Consider the following 22,703-nt stretch of genomic DNA (forward strand, 5'->3'; position numbering starts at 1 on the left):
AAATACATTCTAACTTGCACTATTATATTACTAACATTTGTATATGTTACATTCACACAAACTATGAGAAGGTTCTTTATTGGGCTTATTTTATTATTCTACCCTGGTCCAAATTTATTCATTCGCACCATAAATATATAATGGAAATGTGCATATTAGGGTAATGTTGATTCTACTTTCATCCAACATACAAGACATGACAAAATTCTTAATTCCTACACAGTCAAGGTTTCCAAATATGCCTGCCCACACCTGTGACAATCAGCAAGGGCAGGCAGGGCACATAAAACAACTTATTATATGCAGTAGAACTGTACAACAGGCAAATAATAGTGAAACTGATAATTTACAAGGTTAATCAAAATGTGGTTGTTTCGACCTGCTAAGGCATTATACAGGACGAATCTCAAAAATCAAACTTCATTTGATGTTTTTTTTTTTTATTCCGAACAACTTATTTGTAGGAAACATGTTTTGGATAACCATTTTCGAACTGACGAAAAAAAAATGTTTAAGGTTTCACTGAATGTGTATGTCTCATGTGCAAATGCAGTATTGTGACCTCATGCAATGGGTTGCAGAGGGCAGGTAAATAATAATGTGCAAAAATATACAAATTATCTACATGTTGCATGTACATAAATATTGAACCCCTTACAGTGCCTCAAGAAAGATAACTATTACCTTACACTGCCAGTTCATTTTTTTACATTCGCATTATGCAGTGTAAACATGCAGAAAAAATTGTAAACTTGATCTATTCCTACTCAAAGAATGTAATACCCAAGGGCAATTAACATGTACATGCTAAAGACATACCTCCTTTTTAGATGGATCATCACAGGCGAGAGACCAACTTTTCTCGCTGAATTTTGTTGTGGCCTCCTCCAAGATGTCATCGAAAATATCTAATATATCTATCCAATGGTAGAGCTCACATTTTCCATATGTCCAGGTTTCAATCTTTTTCAGTTCTTCTATTAGCTCCTTCCGAGAACAGGACTTTAATTTGTTAATAAGTGCCTGACATTCTGGTGGCTAAAAAATAAGGGAACAAAATTTTAATTTTCTCCCACACCATAAATTCAGACACACAATATATCAAAAAATGCCCATTACATCTGGTGGTGTAAAGAAGTATTAATGTTCACTTAAGTATTATCCTTATCACTAGCTTTTAAACAACTTCTTCAAAGTGTAACTTACATAGTAAACATTAAGATTCATATCATAAAATGTATATTCAATTATGCTAAAAACAAGCCCAAACTGGATTGTGACTAAGGTGGAAAATTCCACCTCTTATTTGCACTCATTCGTATGGTTCATAGGTGTACACAGAAATTAACATGGCCTACTCCTTAAATTTGGTGCATCATTATTGTATTATAGTCTCAAAATCTGGCATGTTGGCTGACCCTCCCAATAGTTGTTGGGTGCTTACCATTTAAAAATCATATTTAAAAAAAAAAAAAAAAATCATGCAAGTGTCCATATTTACTCAGGAGTAACCTGACATTGTACTTTGGTTATTTTACATCAGTTTCCTGCCTCCAATGGAATCATGATGAGGACGAATGCTGAATTGATAAAAAATCACCATGAATATCCTTGTCTTCCCACAATTTCAACTTACAAGAAAAGGCATTGTAGCATGGTACACTAATTACTTTCCAATGGAGGCAGATAAGAACCTACTAACATGTAGGATGAGCATTTAATTGAATAAAAAAATTTATAGTGTTACAATGCTAATTTAACCCATTAACGGCCGATGTTCTCTTATGAGGACAGTAACTGGAAACCTACTTTTTTACAGTATGTGGTAATTTCTTTGTAACATTTATCATTAGTTAGCATTTGTCAAGTGTGCTTCAAGATATTTTTAAAAAATATGCTTAATAGTTTTAATATTTTATTTGGTTATGAATGATAAAGAATATCTTTAAATTTATACTGCTGCAATGGTACACTACCAATTACATTTCTGGTAACAGTATTACGTAAAAGTAAGTAATTCATAATTTATTGACTAAGATCTTTAGAAACTAATAAATTTGTGTAATTTTTATCTCTGCACCAAAAAAATAACGATCGAAAATGTCTGTCCTCAAATGAGGACACTGGCCAATTGCATATACAATTTAAACATGAGTTATATTTCCTAAGTTTTGTGTGCTATGACTGAGATATCAACAACACGAACGTTCTGAAGAGTATAAGCTGAACAACTTTATCCCTTTCAAAGGTACGAAACATATTTTACGTGTTTTCAAGAATATTATCTTCATTTTGCAGAGGATAGATACAGAGCACATTTATTTTGCCATTAATCCTTTACAGAAATAGGGCACAAGTGAAGTAAAGCAACCATAAGGCGGTAGTCCAACTAATTATTTTGATGTTAAAGGTATAATACTGTAATTGATTGATTTTCTTTTGTAATTTCAGCAATCATAATGCCACTAAGAAATAGTTTTGGTGCAGAATTTTTAACATTAGAGGAGGCTACTGCCTATCTAGAGCAGTTAATGGATGAAGATGAATCTGTGAAAAATTCAGACTTGATAGTTCTTCCTCCTGATGATGTAGACGAGCTTACGGATGAAGATACTTTTGATGATAATGTAACCGGTCAAGCTGAAGTTAGTGATGTTCCTGGTAGATTAGAAGTACAGTGTAATGTAGATACTGACAGTGCTGTTCAACCAGATTTTCCGATTCCATCATCACAAGACAATTTACATGATGAAAATCATGAGGATGAGCCACAACAAAAATGGAGAAAAAGAAATCCAGAATACACAGATATGGCACCAAAGAGATAATGCTGCTAAAGATGAAGGGAAATTAGTGCATACCTTTGGAAACTGTAGTCCTCTTGAAACGTTTGAATCATTGTTTTCTACTGATATTGTAACACACATTGTAAAGGAAAGTGTAAAGTATGCAATGTCTGTCCATAATGAAAGAGATTTTACACTGAGTGCTGAAAAACAAAAAGTTTTTTTTTTTTCCGGAATATCATAAGCTTCTACAGCAAGATTTGTATTGGTCTTCTTCAGATGATGTGGGAATTCCACTGGTTCAAGAAGCACTGTCCCGAAATCATTTCAGACAGCTGAAGTGAATGCTTCACTTAACAGACAATAATAATTTGATGCATGATAACAAAAAGGCTGGTAAGTGTTTCAAAATTCTTCCAGTGATGGAAATGTTAAACCAAAGTTTTCAACAGCTTGGAATTTTTGAGGAGAACTTGGCTGTTGATGAAATGATTGCACGATATTATGGTCACCATGGGTTAAAAGTTTATAAGGGGAAAAACCATACAGTTTGGTTTTAAGCTCTGGACTTTGTGTGGTGTTTCTGGATATTGTTACAATTTTTATTTGTACACAGGTAAATCACGTGATGAATCTGAAGTTGAAGAAAAGGTAAATCTAGGTACAAGTGTGGTTGAACAACTCCTTTCTGTAATCTCTGACCTGTTGACTCATTCAGTGTATTTTGATAATTTGTTTACAAGGTATCCCCTGATGTTAGAGTTGTAGAACATAGGATTTCGTGCTACAGGTACTATCAGAGAAAACTGCAGTAAGAGGTGCCCTTTGCCTGCCAATAAAGCAATGAAGAAACAAACGAGGGGTGACTGATTTTAGTTTTGATAAACAATGAAATTTTGATTTTGAAATGGCACGACAATAGTGTTGTAACTATGGCAAGTAACCATGAATTTGTTGAGACACTGAGTAGTGTAAGCCATTTTAGCAGGAAAGACAGAAAGAGAGTCCTTGTTCCACAGCCGCATGTAGTCAAGAACTACAGTTCTAACATGGGTGGGGTTGACAAGCATGATTGGCTAGTGTCTAAATACAGTGTATCTATTAAGGGCAAAAAGTGGCACTGGCCTCTTTTTGTAAGAATGCTCGATATGAGCATTGTAAATGTCTGGATGATATACAATATGACACATCCACAGAATAAAACTCCAACGCCACTTCTGGAGTTCAGAAGGCAATCTGCATTTTTTATTTGAAAGGAGGTTATTCTAGACAAATGCTAGGAAGGAGGCTTACCAGACACACACCAAATATTGCAGATGTTAGATATGATAACAAGAATCATATCGAAACAAAGAAGGTATCAAAGGGATAATAGTAAAGGAAAGCCACACACATTTTGTATGAAATGTAATGTTACATTGTGAGTAGGCTGTTTTGAACATTATCACACAAAGTAAATATTCATTTGTTGTAAATTAATGACATAAATATAACATGTCACACACAGTAATATTTGTAATCTTGTTGTATGCAAATTAACTAACTCTCTAGCCTTCTTAAACCCGAAGGTTCATGGCTGCAGCAACACAGGCCTTCCATCTGTGTATGCAAAGATATCTCAAATGGCCAGTGTCCTCACTTGAGGACAGGAGTTCCCCCCCCCCCTTTTTATTGCCTAATAAATTAAAATGACAAATATATAGGTGTTCCTATACTGATTTACATCATACATTTTCAATTTCACCATTTTTGCAAAAAAAAAAAATAATAATAATAATAATAATTTGGCCGTTAATGGGTTAAACAAGTATTTACTGCACATATTTTCCAAGACCAACAAATTAAAGCTTCTGCACATTGCACAATAGTAATCCACATCTATGTTATGATCAGTGCTCAAAAAAGTTTCTTCAAAGCTAGGCGCCAGTTCTGAAAATTAGGCGCCAGGAAACCACCTACTAGCAACTGTGCATACTACAGTATGTTTCAGAAGTTGCGCAATACAAACTTTGAAAATGTATATCCTGAAAATCATAAGAGATATTTACACCGGGTTTTCTGCCCTAAACTAATCCTGTAGTCTATCACTGGGTTCATAAATTTATGTTAGCATTTATCTAAATAAATGCAATTACATTATTTTAAAAAACATTGTTAATTTGCTGAAAACATCTGAGAACTGATTTTCAACAATAAATACCAACCCTTAAACAATTTGTGGGATCATTTCTTGGTGTTTGACTGGTTGTAAAACAGTTGCTTTGTGAGGTACAGCAGAAGCAGGGCATTTTTACTGGAAAACCTCTTGCACATGAGTGTAAGAATGAGTAGTAAAATACTCTTCAGCAATGCACACGCACTACTCCAATGAATACGCCATGCTAAATCAATTTAAAAAACAGGCACAGTAGCGGCAAAAGTGAGCAAAGAGAATTCAATGTAACCAGGGGCAGCCTAGGATTCTCTCTAGAGTACTATTTCGGCACAAAATCTTGATATACGATTTTTCACGTAAATGTATACCCAATAATTAGACACATGTTGCATGCGACTGTTGGCAATATTTCAACCTGGTAGTGTTGCCATATACGGATACATGTCCCAAAAATGGCACTTTTCACTCAATCTATAAAATTGCCAGTCAAAAATTCATCAAATGTTGCACATGACCAATATTTGACATTTAAATGACAAACTGACATCAGTCATCAAATATCTAATGATGACCCTTCGATCATTTCTTACATATTTTTCTTAGTCAGAAGTTCATTTCTGGAAAAAATTGAGAGCTGCTTTCAGTCAGTTATTAATTTATATAATTTTTTTGTACAGAGTGAACTGAATTTTAAGCATTGAAAAATATCTCAATGGATGAGGCTTTATAATGCAGACCCGGTGTAAATATCTCTTACGGTTTTCATGATATACATTTCCAAATTTTGGGTTGTGCGACTTTTGAAACATTCTATATAAGATGCTGAGCATCATGGTATTCAAAACATTGCTAAATTATTTGAGAAAGCAGGAAATGGGGTTTTGGGGGACAAAGAGTAAGAAATTGTTACTGACACTATGGAATGTTCACAACATTGATAAAAGAAAAAAATAATTTGCTAACTTATGCTGTATTGCAATTTGAACTTAGAATCATCAAAATTTCATACATATTACAGCATAAGATCACAGTCGCCAGGCTGAATTTTTTAGTCACCATGGCGACCTGGCAACCGGGATTTTTCGAGCCCTGGTTATGATAACAATAATAATTAACCTAAGAGCCTTTCCTATGTATACCAAGCCTTCATATTTTTCTACATCACAGTGTTTCTAGTTTTTGCACAGCTCACTATACCGAGCAACAATATTCATGTCACAAATATTACCCACTGGTTTGAATTCCGGCATGATACTGGCAATGTCAGCAAAACTATTGTACAGTCCCATCAATATCAGTAACATAACAATAGAGTATATTGTTACACAAACAATGTTCCACTTTGTACTGGTACTCCTCATACTGGTCAATGCAAGATAAGACATCATTCCACTTAGAAATTACATAAGAATTGTTGTTTAATATTGATACCACCACTCATACCACTGGCTAGCAAAACTTTCAGTAGTAATGGACCTCTACAGAATGAATGTAACTAACTCTGTCAAAGTAACAACTACAAAAATTTCACTTATAACTTTGTAATGTAAATAGTTGCATTAAGTTACAGCATCCTGATTTTAAGTCCTTTGAAGAAAAATATAGTTGCAAAATTGCTTCACAACCTTACATATTGTAGATAAAATAATGGGAGTATTATAAATGTGTTAAATTTGTTGCAATCAATTATGGTACAAAAACTTGACAAGAGAAATTTCTAAACTCTACCAATGAAAAATTACGTTAACTAGTTCCAGCAGAATTATGAATTATGTGTATACATAATGAATTAACAATGATTATTTTTTAAAATAGCATTGCATTTTTTTACAGAACAAAATACCCCTTAACATGTGTTAGTAATTATTTTCACCCTTATACTAGGGATGGATGATACTGGAAATTTGATATCGCAACATATCAAGAAAATATCGTCACAGACGATCAGATACAATATTGTTTCTGTATGATGATATCGGTGATATATCATCTCCACAATATATATCGCCAAATATTGTGATGATATATTGCCAACACGATATCACCAAATATTGCAATGATATATCGCTGATATGATATATATCACTAAAATACCTTGATGATATATTGCCGACATGATATATATCACCAAAGCTCATGGTGATATATTGCTGACACGATATATATTGGAAAAATATTGTGACAATATATCATCTAGTTGATATCACCTAGCAGATATTTTTTTCAATATCGCAATATACAGTCTGGATGATATATCGCCCAACACTACTTAATAGACACCACCTGAGAAACCACAGCAGGAATACACTGATAATTAGAGCCACAAATTTATGGTAAGTAAAAGATCAAGATTTTGGTAGAGAAACTGAGCAAATTTTAGGATCAAAAGCAGTATACAAAATGGAATTTGAGTGTTAAAATAGCAAATATAACCCTAAATTTGATTTTAGAAACTACACTTATTACACAAAATAAATATTTCCCTTCTAATTTCCATTTATGTATCAGAGTATCAAGTTTATCCCTGTAAAAAGGAGTTCATTTTTGCTTCTCAAATTTTTACAGCAGAATTAATCAATTACCCACAGAATAATTCAGACTTAAGTAAGTGCCGCATCTGTAAATAAACGCTAAATTTCATGTTTACGAGTTTATTTCACATTACTTCATTAAAAAACATGGTAGGAAAATGAACCTCTCATCTTTCAAAAACCTGAAAATTTAACATACAGTGTGTTATTTCAAATATCATATTTTGTCAAAAATGAAAGATGCATGCCTCCCAGCAGAGATATGAAATGCACTGCATGATGATTTTCAAACTCTCTTATTTGCACTATCATGCAGTGGCTACATTTAGTGCATAGGAGTAAACATCTGAATTACATACATTTAAAAAAATTATATCGAATATGCACCTTTATAATCACCATTAAAGAATACAACAAACTACTTTAGTAATTACTTACCACTTCGGAGGTACTCTTCTTCAGCTTTGTTCTATCTATCTTCATCTTGTCTGATAAAAATCGTGCATATCAAAGACTTAATGAAATTGTGCATGAGCTATCCCTGCAAAATAAAATAAATATTTAAGTATCAATATTTCAGTTAATGATAATCACTATCAACTCAAATTACAAAACACAGATTTGTGTGATCATCATACAATAAAAATCACAAACACATGCCCAATTATTCACCACCACTAATGTTTTGCACGAGTGCATTTTAGTCTGCAATAGGGATGATGGCAGATTTACACTTCACTTGATTTGGTTAAGAGCTAGTCTTCCACTTTGATAAGATGATACAACAACAGACCATTATGTACAGCACATATAATTTATGACTTCCTCTTTCAAATGGAGGATCATCTCTGCCAAAAACTTTAATGTTATCATCTTGGAAATTATATGTTAAAATCAAAACTGTGGTACAAGCCAAAACAAAAGTCAAATATTCAAATTGCATGGTTTTCATCTGTACAAAACAGGATGGTCTACATTAAATAGTGCCAACAAATCCAGTTACATTTGTTACAATTTTAATTACAACTATTTGTTTTAATCACATGTTTAAAATAAGAACACAAGCTACTACTGGGACTATTCATACTTTATCATCCGTTGCATTGCGGGCAATATTTGTATAAATAGCTTGTAATTTATTAAAAGTAACATTAAAATTCACAAACTCAAAAATGTATATCTAAACATACAGATGTTTATTCTCAGGCAAAACCTATCATATTGTCTGTATTTAAGGCTCAGGTGGACCTTTGGCTGACACGAGGGTCGAGTTTTTCAAATTTTCCTCTCCTTTTGAAAAACTGCTATGATATTCCAAAAAGTGAAAATTACATCCTTCTAGAGTGTTTACATAAATTTTCATGAGGTTTACCTTCATTGTTGCCCAGATAATCTCAAGAGTTTCATGATTACTTAAGTCTATTAAAATATTGATAATATCTAGACAATAAGAGAAAACAAACCAAGCAAAAATTCACATGAATGCTCTGGAAAGAATTCTAAGTCAATGTAATTTTTTGGATTTTGGAATATCATTGCAGAATTTTGAATGGAGAGGAAAATCTGATAAAAACTGGCCCCGCATAAGCCAAAGGACCAGCAGAGCCTTAAGGACATGAATGAACCATTCAGTTCTTTATGGAACAATTTTAATTTTACATCCAAATGGTAGAACATGAGTTATCAGTATTGGAAAATTTCATGTTGGTATCAGAATAAATTTCATGTGTCCCATCCCTAGAAAAAGCAGCAGTGAGTGGTACAACCCAATATATAGGCCCGTAACAAAAGGTAGGCTAAGATAGTTGAAGACCATGGTGTCAGTCAAAAAAAGTTTTTATTTTATTGGTGCTTGGTAGTGCAGGGCATGGAGGTGTCAAACCAAAATCCTGCCTGGGGTGCCAAAATATCTAGACATGGGGCTGCCAATATAAATGGAGTGAAAAATCTAAGGAGATCAATAAATAATATCTACCATTTGGTGGGGATGCCAACATCACAAAGGTCAAATCTCGAAGAAATACTGAATGGCATGAGGGCAACAGGAAGCTTGACACAGAAATGATGATACAAAAGTAATCAAATTTAAAATTTAGATTAAGGATGTGTCATACATACCTAAATTTTGAAAACTTTACAGTGAACCATTCCAAAAACTGTTTGTTGCTCCAGAAAACCATGAAGCATACATGAATAACCTGCAAACATAAAAGTTTCACATGCATTTAAATGTACACACACAAATATACACAAACATATATATGTGACAGAAAGTGTGCACATTAATGTTATTACCCAGCCCTGAATAAAGCCCACACAAATAATTCAATCAGAGAGTTGTTTCACCAACCCCCTCCAACACACACAAATGAGCATTCTATGCATGTAAAGCTGTTTCAAGCTCAAATTGTGTGACATCGCTTGTCCAAATTAATAAAAAAATTAATGTTTAGCAGATTGAAAACTTTTCTACCTGTAAACTTCTTGCAACAGGAGGCTATCATATGCATACTTTTTAAATATGTAGTGCTGCACAAAAATCTTAGTTGCAGCTGGTTTTGTCTATCCCCTCAAAATATCACATTCTTGAGGGAAGGGAAATTATGGTATCATGTACCAAAAACTGGAATGAGAAGAAACCTTTAAATTTTACTACGAAGCATTCCTATTTGGGAAGGCCTTGTGGTCCTCAGAATAAACCAATATGATTTAAAAAATTCTAAATGTAGTACTCTTATGATCCTACACCTGTGCAAGGTTTTGTTTGTAATAGTTCAATGGAAAAAAATATTTGCATTACAGAATACTAAATAAAAAGCATGATAGGTGACGATGAGTACCCAAATCTAGTGGTAACCTAGGTAAATACTAATGAACAGATTCTCTTGAGCTATCAATCAGGTGAGTTCTGGAAAAGTTTCCAAGCTTTCGAGAGCTCTCTATACAAGTTCAGAGTACAGGTGTGCCTTCTACCCTGAAAATTAGAGTGACGTTAAATCTAGAGAGCTTGGAAGCATTTCCAGAACTCATCGCGTTGATCCATCACCAGGAAACTTCAAAAATTAATTTAGGTGAATATCACTTTATTTTAAGTACCTTGCATATATATATATGTGCATTGATGAAGGAATTGGGAGCATAAAAATCAAAATCTCCAATTAATAAAATATTATTCTGAAGCTCGCTGGTTGAATGCTCATTCACACCAACTCCCACGGGCTGCAGAGCCGAGTGATAAGAAATTTCCACCCAGGTCTGCACAGTCAGCAAGGCAATGGCCTTGCCAATGGTGAGTGCACCTCCACTGTAACTTTCCACCAGCACCAAGGGATGTCCCAGGTGAAGAGTTGGAGGTGCAAAGTCCGGACAACGAAATTCTAAAGGAATTCCCCAAGAGATAGAAAATTGCCACATACAACACCTTTGAGATCAGCGATGCAGATTGACAAAGAGATCAAGACACTACAAGGCAGTGACAGGCACACAGTTCAACTGCAGGTGTTCCAAACTAAAGAGAGCTAGAAGCAGTGAAGCCAGCCCGAGTCCAGAGAAATAGCACACAATCGATAAGCAGCCGAATCTCCTGCTGCCTCCCATTGCCATCAAACATCAGGGCCAGCATCTCCTGAGCACCTGCTTCCTGTCTGACCATCAACGACAACAGTAGCCAGACCTTCAAGCACGAGGAAAAATAAGCGTTCAACTAACTAAGGCTCCCCCATATCCAACATTCATACCACTCAGGATAAAGGTGGTTCAGCAAGACACCAATTTGAAACCCACACTATATTTCACTGAGCTACGTCCCGGCAGTACCTAACCCAACATCACACTGCAATATATATTAGGGATGCGCCGATATGAAATTTTGGCCAATACCGATACAAAACCAATATAAAATTTACTGATACTGATATGTTACCAATCTGATATAAAATTTCAAACGGTCCTGGAAGAACCTGAATGGATCATTGACTTCCTTAATAAATGTGCGTTTCGAGGTGCTGTAGTGCAAAAGTAGTTGCATATTTAGATATTTACTTTTTAAAAAGTAGGACACAGAGATTGTGCATAAATATTATAATTAAATGGCACAATTTTGAACTGAATTATAAGTATTATAGGATTGGTAATTTATAAAGGTAAAGGTAGGGTGTGTGTGTGGGGGGGGGGGGGGGTTGTACATGAATTCAAGTAAAGGTTACATAGCCATTGTTTGAACCAACAGCCAACTAATGAATACATGCCAACACTACTTCTTTGCTATTGCATATTTTTTTTTACAATAATTGATGGATAATTTTCAAATATACTTAGCAAGATTGTAGGTACACGGTAGTGCTACACTTCTTAATTTTCACTTCGGATCAATGTGGAGCCACAAGGGCTCCCTTGATAAGAGGTTTCTGCACTTTACAACACAAAGGAAAAAAACAGGCCAAACCAACTTCCTTCCATAATATGTGTGGAAAAAGATGCACATCAGAGTTTGTTGTATTGGATTTATGAAATGTGTGTGAATAAATTATGTCTAATGTAGTTATTTGATGCAACAATTATTCTTTCTTCTGAACATTTTGACCTACTTGCTACAACAGGTGCTGGAATTCTGGAATGCCACACCCTGAGCTTGAACAGAAGTGCAAGTATGTTTCATCAAGTTGGATGGCACCTTGCATAGAAGCTAAACATTGATGTCAGATGTAGTACACACTCATCAAAATTAACAAAATTTATGTAAGGTAAAATTCACTACTCACAAAATTAATCCTTCACTATACTCATAAAAATATCATACTCCTCGGAAAAAACAATTGTCACTCCTTCAAAGAACAATGCACTTCATGCATTCCACATGAGTCACTGATAATGATGCCTCATCATTTGTTTCAGTTCTGCCACCTGTTGGCATGTTCTGGAATGAAAATGACCTTGACATAACTCATGTCTACACACGAGCATGACAATTGTGTTTTTCAATATTATATCATGGATTATAAAAGGATGTACCAACTGGGTGAGACTTTTCTACTATCCTCACATTTGATTCTAATACAGGGTGGCTGGCCAGTCTAAGACCATGATAAAATTCAAGTATAATTCCAGTCTTTCAAGGCTAATTTTCCAAAAATTCAAGGGTACAAGCAGATGTTTTCTCTACTTCCATGTCGCCTCTCACCAGCCACACTCATACACACACAAATATATTAACAACATAAAGGGTCGGTGTGATTCCAATTTATCCAAAAATTCTAATACAATTCAATTAAATGGTATATAAGTAAATTGAATTTAAGGTGCGGAGTTTACGTTTGCGATTTCACACTCAGACTCTAAATATATCTATGAACAAAAGTCACAAATGTTACAGGATATATTAATCTACTAAACATTGTTATTTGTATAAGAATTTCAAACTCAAATTTAACTCATCAACTTCAAGATATCTTATCTTCCAATAATCATAATCTTACATCTGTCATATAGATTGTTCTGCAAAGGACACTAACAAAGTAAATGGATTAAGGGAATTCTGTGCTATTTTCCATGCAGCTTTGTTTTCCTTCTTCCATAAAAATAAAAGCTAACTGTGAAAAACATGCCCCAGGGTATTTGTAAATATGTATATTAAATTCAATGGGATCTGGATTATTATAAGTTGCAATTTTTCACGTCTATGGAGAAAAATTCATGTAGAATGCATGCATAACTCACAGAGCCAATAATTCATGCATAATTCCCAGTGAGTAGCCACCCTGTAATAATGTCTGCGTTTGGAGGACTGAGCTGATGCAGAGCGGCTCAATTGCGAGCAATCACGGGGAAACTGGAATTTCTTAGAACGCTTCAGCTCAGGGAGCGCATTCCACGGCCGATTTTCGCCTGCTGTAGACAAATGAGCAACATTGCCTCGTCCTGGACAGCAAGCTTGGCTGCGCTGTTGTCAAAAGTTTGCAACAGATAACCATATTTTTAGGACCCTTTTACAGGTTTTAGAGATGTTTTAAGCCTGCTTTATGCACAGATAAGCTAACGAGTACTGGAGTTACAGTACCTTCAAAAGTCCTAGTCATTCCATCCAAAATGAAACAAACTAACTTCAACTCTATGACAAACAGTTCTCATTCCATGAAATTTAAAAAAAATCTACATGCATTTGAAAAGACCATGTTTTAAAATTCTTAACCAGTCAAAAATAAAATCTGCTATTGACAAACTTTCAGTGTTCATACAGAGTTGATTTGAGTATGTCATACTTTCATATGTATATAAACAAAAAGTGATAAAATTGAAATAATATCTCTGGCCTTCCAAAAGTGATGCCTTAAATGCTGCCATGTGGTGCTGGAATGGGAAACCCAGCAGTCCACAAGATTTTCCTGTCACTGGGATCATTGTTGTCCCAGCCATTCACGGAAAGTTAACAATCATTTGGTACAAACAGTTCAACCCCTCACAAATTAGTTTTTCATTTTATCTAAAGATATTGATGAAGTGAGAGCTCATTCAGCTTGCCAACACTACTAATGGACGATATTCAGTGAACAAGCAAGAACACCAGCACATCAGGGAACGACACACCAGGGGACATGGACACACTACGGAATCCAGACAAAGCTGACCAGACGATAGCTATCCTGCCTTACATTGGAAATCTTACTCACAAACAGCCCCAAAGATCAGAACCCTACTACGCAACATCTATGATAATTTAGGACTTAAAACACAAGGAGTTTACCATATTATCTGTAAAGCATACATTGGGCAGATGGGCTGGACAATAGCAGTGCTGTAGAGAACACCATTACATCAAGAACTTTCATCCGGAAAAGTCGGGATTAGCTGAACATTCAATCAACGAGGGCCATAGACAAGATTTCAGCAACACAGAAATCACAGCCAAAACTTCAAACTACTGGGACCGCATCATCAAGGAAGCAATAGCCATTTATAAAGAAAAAAGACTCTTAATCGTGACAAGGGACCGAACTGGACCCAGCCTGGCTAGCGATAGTTAACCAAAAGCACACACAGCAGACACAGCACCCGACTGGTCCACCATCCACGAACTTATATACACCAGGTAGATGTTCTCGAAAGCTTGGAATCTTTTCCACAACTCACCTGGTTGAGAGTCTAAGAGAATCTTTTCATCAAACTTCCCGTAGAGTTCATTGTGCAAAATGATTGCCTCTGTCATGATTCCGGCACGCATTCCAGAGTAAACACAATTGATAAATATTGAGCTTACAGTATTTGTGGCAGTGATTCAAGGCACAAATGTAATGATTAACAGGGAGGGGAATTTATATTCTAAATCTAGTCCTTTGCATTTTGCTTAGGCTCATAACAATATTCAGAGTATCTTAAAAAAATATGTTATTTGCCTTAAAAACACCGATGTATAAAGGCAGGTAATGTCTGAAAGAAATATATGCCTCTTCAGTAACAGGGGCTAATGCTGTCATCTTGTAACTGAGGGGTCCAAGACATTTTAAACTGTAGGTCAAGTACCGATTAGTCCATCTGAGCATAAAGTGAACTACCGTGCATCCATTTCGATCTGCAGCCAAGAGATCGGGAGAAGCGTGGCGGGCGGCACTGACAGAGATGCCGACATTTGCGGCCTGAAATGCCCGCTTATTTTTATGGACATATGCAGACATTTATATAAATATTGCAAAACGAGCACTAACCTGTGTTTTAATTTTAGTAGCTTAGTGACTGTATGTGCCGATGATTTTGACACGCCCACCTCTTGTGAAACACGGCGTAGAGGTTTGTTTGGAGAACGTTCTAACGCTGCACCAATATCATCGAGTTTTGCTTCGGTTAGAATCCGTCGTTTTTGCTTAGGTGTTTTAAAATTTAACGATACAGTTTCTCGTAATTTAAGGACAAGATGTCTAACCGTATCTCTGTGTGGAGTTGAAACGCATGGGAATTTCTGTACAAATTACCTACACACGTCTCGACATGAGTTTGTTTTCACGTAGGTACGTGTCATACATAAAAAAATCTTTGTTCTAACGTGAATCTTGCGGCTGGCATTCCAATCGTCTCACTGACACGTCACACATACAAACTACAATAACACAAACAAGTAACTGCAAGTAACCAAGAACAACACTCATGCGCACAGTACGAAATTAACACGCTCTTGGTTTACATTGCTCGCCACTATATTTACAACTCTGTCTTCATCTAGTCACGAAGGAACAAAAAACTCGAGCTCGGATATTTCGGATTGCAAGGAAGCTCACGAAAACCATTCACTTTTATCGGTTTCGTTTGCAGTGTAATCCTGACACAGTGTTGCACATTCGAAACTTCCAAACGATTCCCATGGCCACAAAACTCTTTCAAGGATATAAACTTAAACAGGACGTTACTGGTCAAAACTATGATTAAAATGCTTTATTATCTGTGGCTCTTAACATTGTTTCTATAGCGTAATTATTTGTGTATATAAGAGCAGAACTTGGATGAATTACAGAAGAACTTTTGCGTGTTATAACACAGGTTAGTGATCGTTTTGCAATATTTATATAAATGTCTGCAAATGTCTATAAAAATAAGCGGGCATTACAGGCCGCAAATGTCGGCATCTCCGTCAGCGCCGCCCGCCACGCTTCTCCCGATCTCTCGGCTGCAGATCGAAATGAACGCACGGTACAAACAAATGACGACTCATGAAAATGACAAGTCAGAGATGTTACAAAGTGCAAATTTGCGTACTTTTTTTAAAAAAAAATGCAGTAATATACAATTGTCACTTTTTGCACGTGTACTAAGACAGACACAGATACTTTACTGAAAACTGTATACATATATCTGTAAAATGTGAATGCATCCGTGGATTGATAAACTTAATACTTTTTTTGTGAATATTATCTGAGATCTTGTAACAACCACACACGTTACAAAGTATCAGGATATAAAGAGTACCATAAAATTCATCTAATGCTAGACATACCCATAGTACTTGCCTTTCAAATGTGATTTATTTTTCACCCCTATTGGGATAATCACATTATGCCAACCACCGACAAAACCGTATAAAGGTATGACCTTTCACAATTAAAACAAAAACAATGCACGCACACACACACACGCACACACACACACACACACACACACACACACACACACACTTTCACAATTAAAACAAAAACAATGCACGCACACACACACACGCACACACACACACAATGCATTGAAGGAAACAAACTTCATTTTAAAATCCCCACTTCAATAACACCACCAAAAGTGTTAAACAGTAGGTATATTTTTAAGTTTCACTACCCCTGTTCTCGCTTGCCAGAAAACGTGTTCTTTCGGCACGATTTCCAATCATGCGCCGCCGACGTCAAAATGAATATAATCAATTAGACAGCTATTTGTTTCACAGAGGTCCTTCACAACACAGAGTTGTTTCACACCCCCCCCCCTCCCCAAAAAACCCACAGAGATAAAAAAAAAAAGTTTTCACGTCACACATCATGATTCATCTAACCTCATGAAATACTCATAAATACCTTTCTGCCCAAACACATTCTAATTGGCACATGTCCTGTTCAAACCAGGCACCCCTCCTCCATTAACCCATGAAACTTGCATAAATGCAATCATTGTTAAGCCTACAATTCACATCACATGTAACACATTAAGAAATCAGAATAAGGAAGAGTACGGGATAATGCTTAAAATTTAGTTATTTGATGTAACAACTATCTAAGCATTCCTCTGCCTTTTCTTTAATTTTCACCCGTGTACTTCCTACAATAAATGCTGAAATGCTAGAATGCCCCACCCTGAGCTTGAATACAAGCTCAAGCATGTTTTCATTATGTTGGACAACACCTTGCATAGAAGCTAAACACAGATGTCTAAAGTAGCATACACCGATTAAAAATTAACATAAAATCTTTCAAGACAAAATTTGGTACTCACAAAACTAATTCTTCACTATAGTCATCAAAATATCATTCTGCTTGGAATAAGATAATACGTTACTTCACAATAAACAACACCACACTCCTGACATTCCATATGAGTCATTGATTATGTAGCTTTGCAACTCAGTTCAGAAAGTGCAGGTCTACCTGCCGCCTGTTGGCAGGATACAGAATTACAATGACCTTGGCACAACTCACCTCATTAGCTCTGCAGCTGTACATGACAATTGGGGCATCTTATATTATTTGTCAGTTTACCATGGGTTAGAAAATTTCAAAATGAAAAATACTAGTTACTAATACTATGATATGCTCAAAGCTCCAATAAGAATATCAAGATAGTAGCTATCATGTAGAAATCGTAGACAGCATATATCTAGGAACATAAATTTGTAGTTTTATTTTCTCCTCAAAGTCGATGCTATTTTTTTTATTTTTTTTACGGTTTAGTACACAATTCAATGTTATTAATTTTAAATCTGCATTATTCTTACATGCAATTTTATTGTTCCTTCTGAACTGAAACGTCTAGTTGGTTGCACGATGCTACACAGAGTAATTCATTCGTTGATTTGGAGTCAAGTAGTGTAATTGGTCTGCACTACCTTCCGGACCGGTGTATGTATGGTGTATGGTCACGTGGTGCGTGATAAATAATCAAATGACCGTTTAAAGCAGCAGACAGGCATTTGTTGAATCTTCTGAACTCGAACACTCCTTTCCGTCTAGTTGGTTGAACGTAATTTCCTTGCACCACCCTTGACACTGGATACACCTGCACTGCACCGAGTGTTAAAAAGTGCAGCCCACTAGATGGGGCTTCCGAGTCTATGCGTCAAGCTAGCAATAATATGGCTTGGAAGAGTACAATCTGCAAAATCCTCATGTAGTGTCTAAAGTGCACAAAAGTTTTCCTCGATTCTTTTTCTTTCAATTCTCTCCTTTACAGAGTTTTTCAAAGACAAGTGCTATTATTACGTTCGGATTGAGAGTTTCTCCATCCCCTTTACTTGCTTCATAACATCATTTTGCAGAATACACTGGGGATTGAAGACATGCAGGGGATAGATTGTTTCTCTACAAAGGTACATATAATTTCTGTAGTGTCAGAAGAGCTGTATACTTGAAGATGCATATAAGTTTGATTTTATCAGATTCATTTGACAGTATTGCCTGCAAACCATTTCTTCAGGTTTGGAAGTTTGGTTACAACAAGGTGAGCAGTTGCATGTGGCGATCCCTCCAGAAAGCAAATACTGGCTACCCAATATGATAAATGGTCCTTTACAAAGAGTGTGGAAGCTTCGAGTGTACCTGCACAGGTGTCATGTTGGGAAGAAAGCAGATTCCAGCATTTAATATGACTTTCATATCTTCTGTTTGAAAGAAATCTAAAGCCGTCGGCAAAAAAACGGGGCACCTAGATCCTGAAATGCTCACTAGCCTGCATGGCATTGCCTAACTTTATGGCAAAGGAAAAACTTTCCTACAGACTCTACGACCATGATTTTATCTAGTGTTTCTTTTACACACACAGGAGAAATTTAATATGCAGTGTGTTTGAAAAGTATGAAATTCTCACTTTGATTGCTTCTAATTCGAAGATGTTCGAAGAGACAGTATTAACAAAAGATTAAGCAATAATAAGTTCCTAATACTAGTAACCTGGTAACCTATTCATGCTGCAATCATTTTGCATTAACGTAAAACATCTTATTATTGTGATTAGTTTACAACTAAAGTAACTATGATACTCTAAGAAACTCTTCCAGAGGGACTACACTAAATTGTGTTATCACAGTATTAATAAACTAATGTAGATATTAACAATGCCTTTACTCCCATTGGGTAATATCCTTCAATATTTCACAATTAATGTTACATATGCTACTTCCAACATCTTCTCTTATCAAAAACGAAAGCAATGCAAACAAACTTAAATATGTTTAATTCTCCAGCAAGAGTACCAAGTATTAATGTAGAGTATTTACATGCATTAAAAGGAGAAGAGAATGGAATTGGAGGTCATGTTCAGCAAGTGCAAAAATTATGGGGATGATGAAACCACAATGTGACAATCATAACTTGCAGCTGTTCAACTACTGTCAAATAATTTACATATGCAATCCATGAAGGAAACCAGGTGCAGTCACAACCATGTCAGTTGTGTCCATGGCACTAATAACCCACTGTACCCCCCTCAAGAATTATGTTCAATTTTGTTTTAATAGACATATTTTGATGTTTTATGTAATATAAAATTGGTTCCAGTATGCAGAAAACACAAATAACTTAGATATTTGATCCAAAAGTATGGCCTGCGTAAGTAAAAAAACCTGCCATCTTAGAGCACTTATTAGTAAAAACAGTTTGTATGCACACTAAAATAGCATAAGAACACATTGGAATTTGCTATCATCTCCAAACCTAATGACATAAAATTATAGCTATTGATGAATGTCGTGGTGGGTGCTATATTCTCATGTTGTTCTGCTTCATGGTAAGGTTCTTTCACAATAACACACCTCAGTGAAAAAAAACGAACGAAAATGTTCAAAAACCATGCAAAATATTTAACTTTCTCAGGAGGGGGTACAGAGGGTAAAGGGTACCATGCCCACTTCCAATATTTCTTTGTTCTTTTCTTAGGGGGCGGGGGCGACATGAAATCTGTTAACTTGGCCCACATTCAGACTGTGTAACAATGTTTACAAGTTATTCAGAAGGATAAGGAAGGTGTTTAGAAAACTATGAATGTGTGTGGAAGTAAATCTTTACACATTAATTTACACCATCCTGCAACTTCACACTGATTCAAGCATGTTTTCAAAAATTTACACATTTACAACCATTAAAAAATGTTCACTTGTACAGAAAACACACATCAAGGAAATTAATTCAAGCATATTGGTTAGAAAAGTCATTCAGTATAGATTGTGGAGTAAGTATACATTATGCCTCTTCAGATAAAACTGAGCAGAAATTGCATTTTAAAAAGCAGTTGTGAAAATTTTTATTCTAAAATTTTACTTAATGAAATTGTGTTAACTTGGCCCACATTCAGACTTTGTAACAATGTTTAAGAGTTGTTCAGAAGGATAAGGAAGGTGTTTAGAAAACTATGAATGTGTGTGGAAGTAAATCTTTACACACTAATTTACACTATCCTGCAACTTCACACTGATTCATGCAGGTTTTCAAAAATGTACACATTTACAACCATTAAAAAATGTTTCCTCATTCTCCTAAAGACCCCATTAAAATGTTGACTCGTACAGAAAACACACATCAAGGAAATGAATTCAAGCATATTGGATAGAAAAGTCATTCAGCATAGATTGTGGAGTAAGTATACATTATGCCTCTTCAGATAAAACTGAGCAGAAATTGAATTTTAAAAAGCAGTTTGTGAAAATTTTTATTCTAAAATTTTGCTTGAGGAAATTGGGTTGAAAAAGTGTTATATTGACATAAATAAGAAGTAAGTGCACAAATACTAATGCAATCCAACTAAACCTTTCCTAATCCACTCACACACAAATGAGCAAAAAAGTGATCAAATATGTAAAACAACCTGATCTTAATTACATATACAGTAGAGCGTCGATTATCCGAACGTCGGTCAACCGAACGACCGCTTAACCAAACTGTGTACTCGCTCACTTTCAGATATCTGTAATGAAAAAAGTATGTGACTTAGCTGCTCGTAAGCATGTAGGCTTGCTTAGACAGACCAAAATAAAGGATTTTTTTAAACGTTAATTTTGTGTACTGTGTGTATTGTTCATGCAAAATGCGTATGTAATATGTACATATTTTTGTTTAATAAACTGTACCACATACTATATATTCCTACTAAAGTTGCCTTTGTACGTTACTTTGTAATACGTACTTAAAGAGATGCCTGTTTTTATGAATAAATTTACTGTACAGTACTTCTTTTTGGCAAATAAACATGTACAGTTCGATTATCCAAACAAACCAGTTTTCCGAACACCCATGTCCCCCAATTACTTCGGATAATCGACGCTCTACTGTAACTGTAAATAAAGAAAGGGTAATGGTTCTGAATGTTTAATGATTTTTAGCAAGTTACATAGAAGTAATTAGGTGCTTTAGAATACTGGAAATGATTGTGAGATTAAATAAAAGCCTAGGAAACTAATTAAAATTAATTAGCACAGTTAAAAGTTTTCTAAGTATTAGTTACCAGCAAAATTATGATTTGAAATGTAGCTTGTGTGACCAGGCAATTTTGGTTTCCGGTCGACTCGTACATGAGATCTTGCAGATTTTCATGCAAGGCTCAAAGGGGCTTTTCTGCTCGAGATGTGATCTGGTGCCTACAGCATTTAGGGACCTTACAATAGGATTTAGGGATATTTTATTAATGCTAAGAGCCCTAAACCTGACCTGCCTACCCATTTGCACCCCACGCATGTGAAATCGATGGCAACAGCAGTCCATATCCAATGTAAACAAATCTATGCTTGCAAACAAAGAATCATACAGGAGTATATGGAAGGAAAAAATAATTCTTCAGAAAATGCGAAGTAAGTAATCACCAAGACTCTGAAGTATGATTAACAGATTTAACTACAAATCGAACCACTGCCAGCGAACCATAAAAAATTTGGAATTAAACAAAACTTGGGCCAAAGAAATGTATAGTCCAACAACAAAAATGCACATTATTAAATGTTTCCAAGCTGGAGAACATTAGCCCATTTATCTAGGCAACAATTGATGACTGGCTACCCAGTGTGAAGGCACATATGATAGATAGAAAAGTCATTGTGCAAGAAAGACTTTGAACCATGTAGCATGTGTATGGGCCCAATTTTTGATTAACTCCATCATCATGATACACAGGTGTTTTCGGACTGCTTGCTGCAGCTTTTTTGTATAATGGCTTTTCCATATTCATTACACTAGTATATGCTTTCAGAGCTACAATTTATGTTTTGAATATGCTGGGATAATTGGGTCGTTGTATTATCAAACTTTCCTTCCTCTCAGGCATGTGTACACAAAGTACACAAAAAGCATGCATCAGAGAGTGACATCCTATGAGCACATGCACAACCTTTCACAACATATCATTCACCTTTGTTACTGTTTGAACAATTAACAACGTTAGATTTCCTTCCTTCCACAGTCACTTCTGCTCTTTACATTTAAAGGCAAGAACACTCCAAACTACTAAAATTGGTACTTGTTTACTATCCTTCGGACAAATTTATTTATTTTTACGGAAGAAACTACTTACCGT

General features: G+C 35.5%; 1 protein-coding gene across 4 annotated transcripts in view; it reads right to left on the reverse strand.

The window, feature by feature from the left end:
• The window catches only part of HUWE1 (HECT, UBA and WWE domain containing E3 ubiquitin protein ligase 1), a 286,413-nt gene that overhangs the window by 255,297 nt on the left and 8,413 nt on the right, over nucleotides 1-22,703 (reverse strand). For all 4 annotated transcript variants that reach the window (XM_083117661.1, XM_083117662.1, XM_083117659.1 and 1 more), the window contains exons 2-4: nucleotides 9,591-9,670; nucleotides 7,911-8,013; nucleotides 820-1,038 (exon numbers count right to left, since the gene is read on the reverse strand). In XM_083117661.1, coding sequence (XP_082973787.1) covers nucleotides 820-1,038; nucleotides 7,911-7,955 — 264 coding nt within the window. In that variant the 5' untranslated portion in view covers nucleotides 7,956-8,013; nucleotides 9,591-9,670. The remainder of the gene's footprint in view (nucleotides 1-819; nucleotides 1,039-7,910; nucleotides 8,014-9,590; nucleotides 9,671-22,703) is intronic.

The sequence above is a fragment of the Lepisma saccharinum genome, chromosome 2 (assembly GCF_977018435.1).
Source record: "Lepisma saccharinum chromosome 2, izLepSacc3.1, whole genome shotgun sequence".
Lineage (NCBI taxonomy): Eukaryota > Metazoa > Arthropoda > Insecta > Zygentoma > Lepismatidae > Lepisma > Lepisma saccharinum.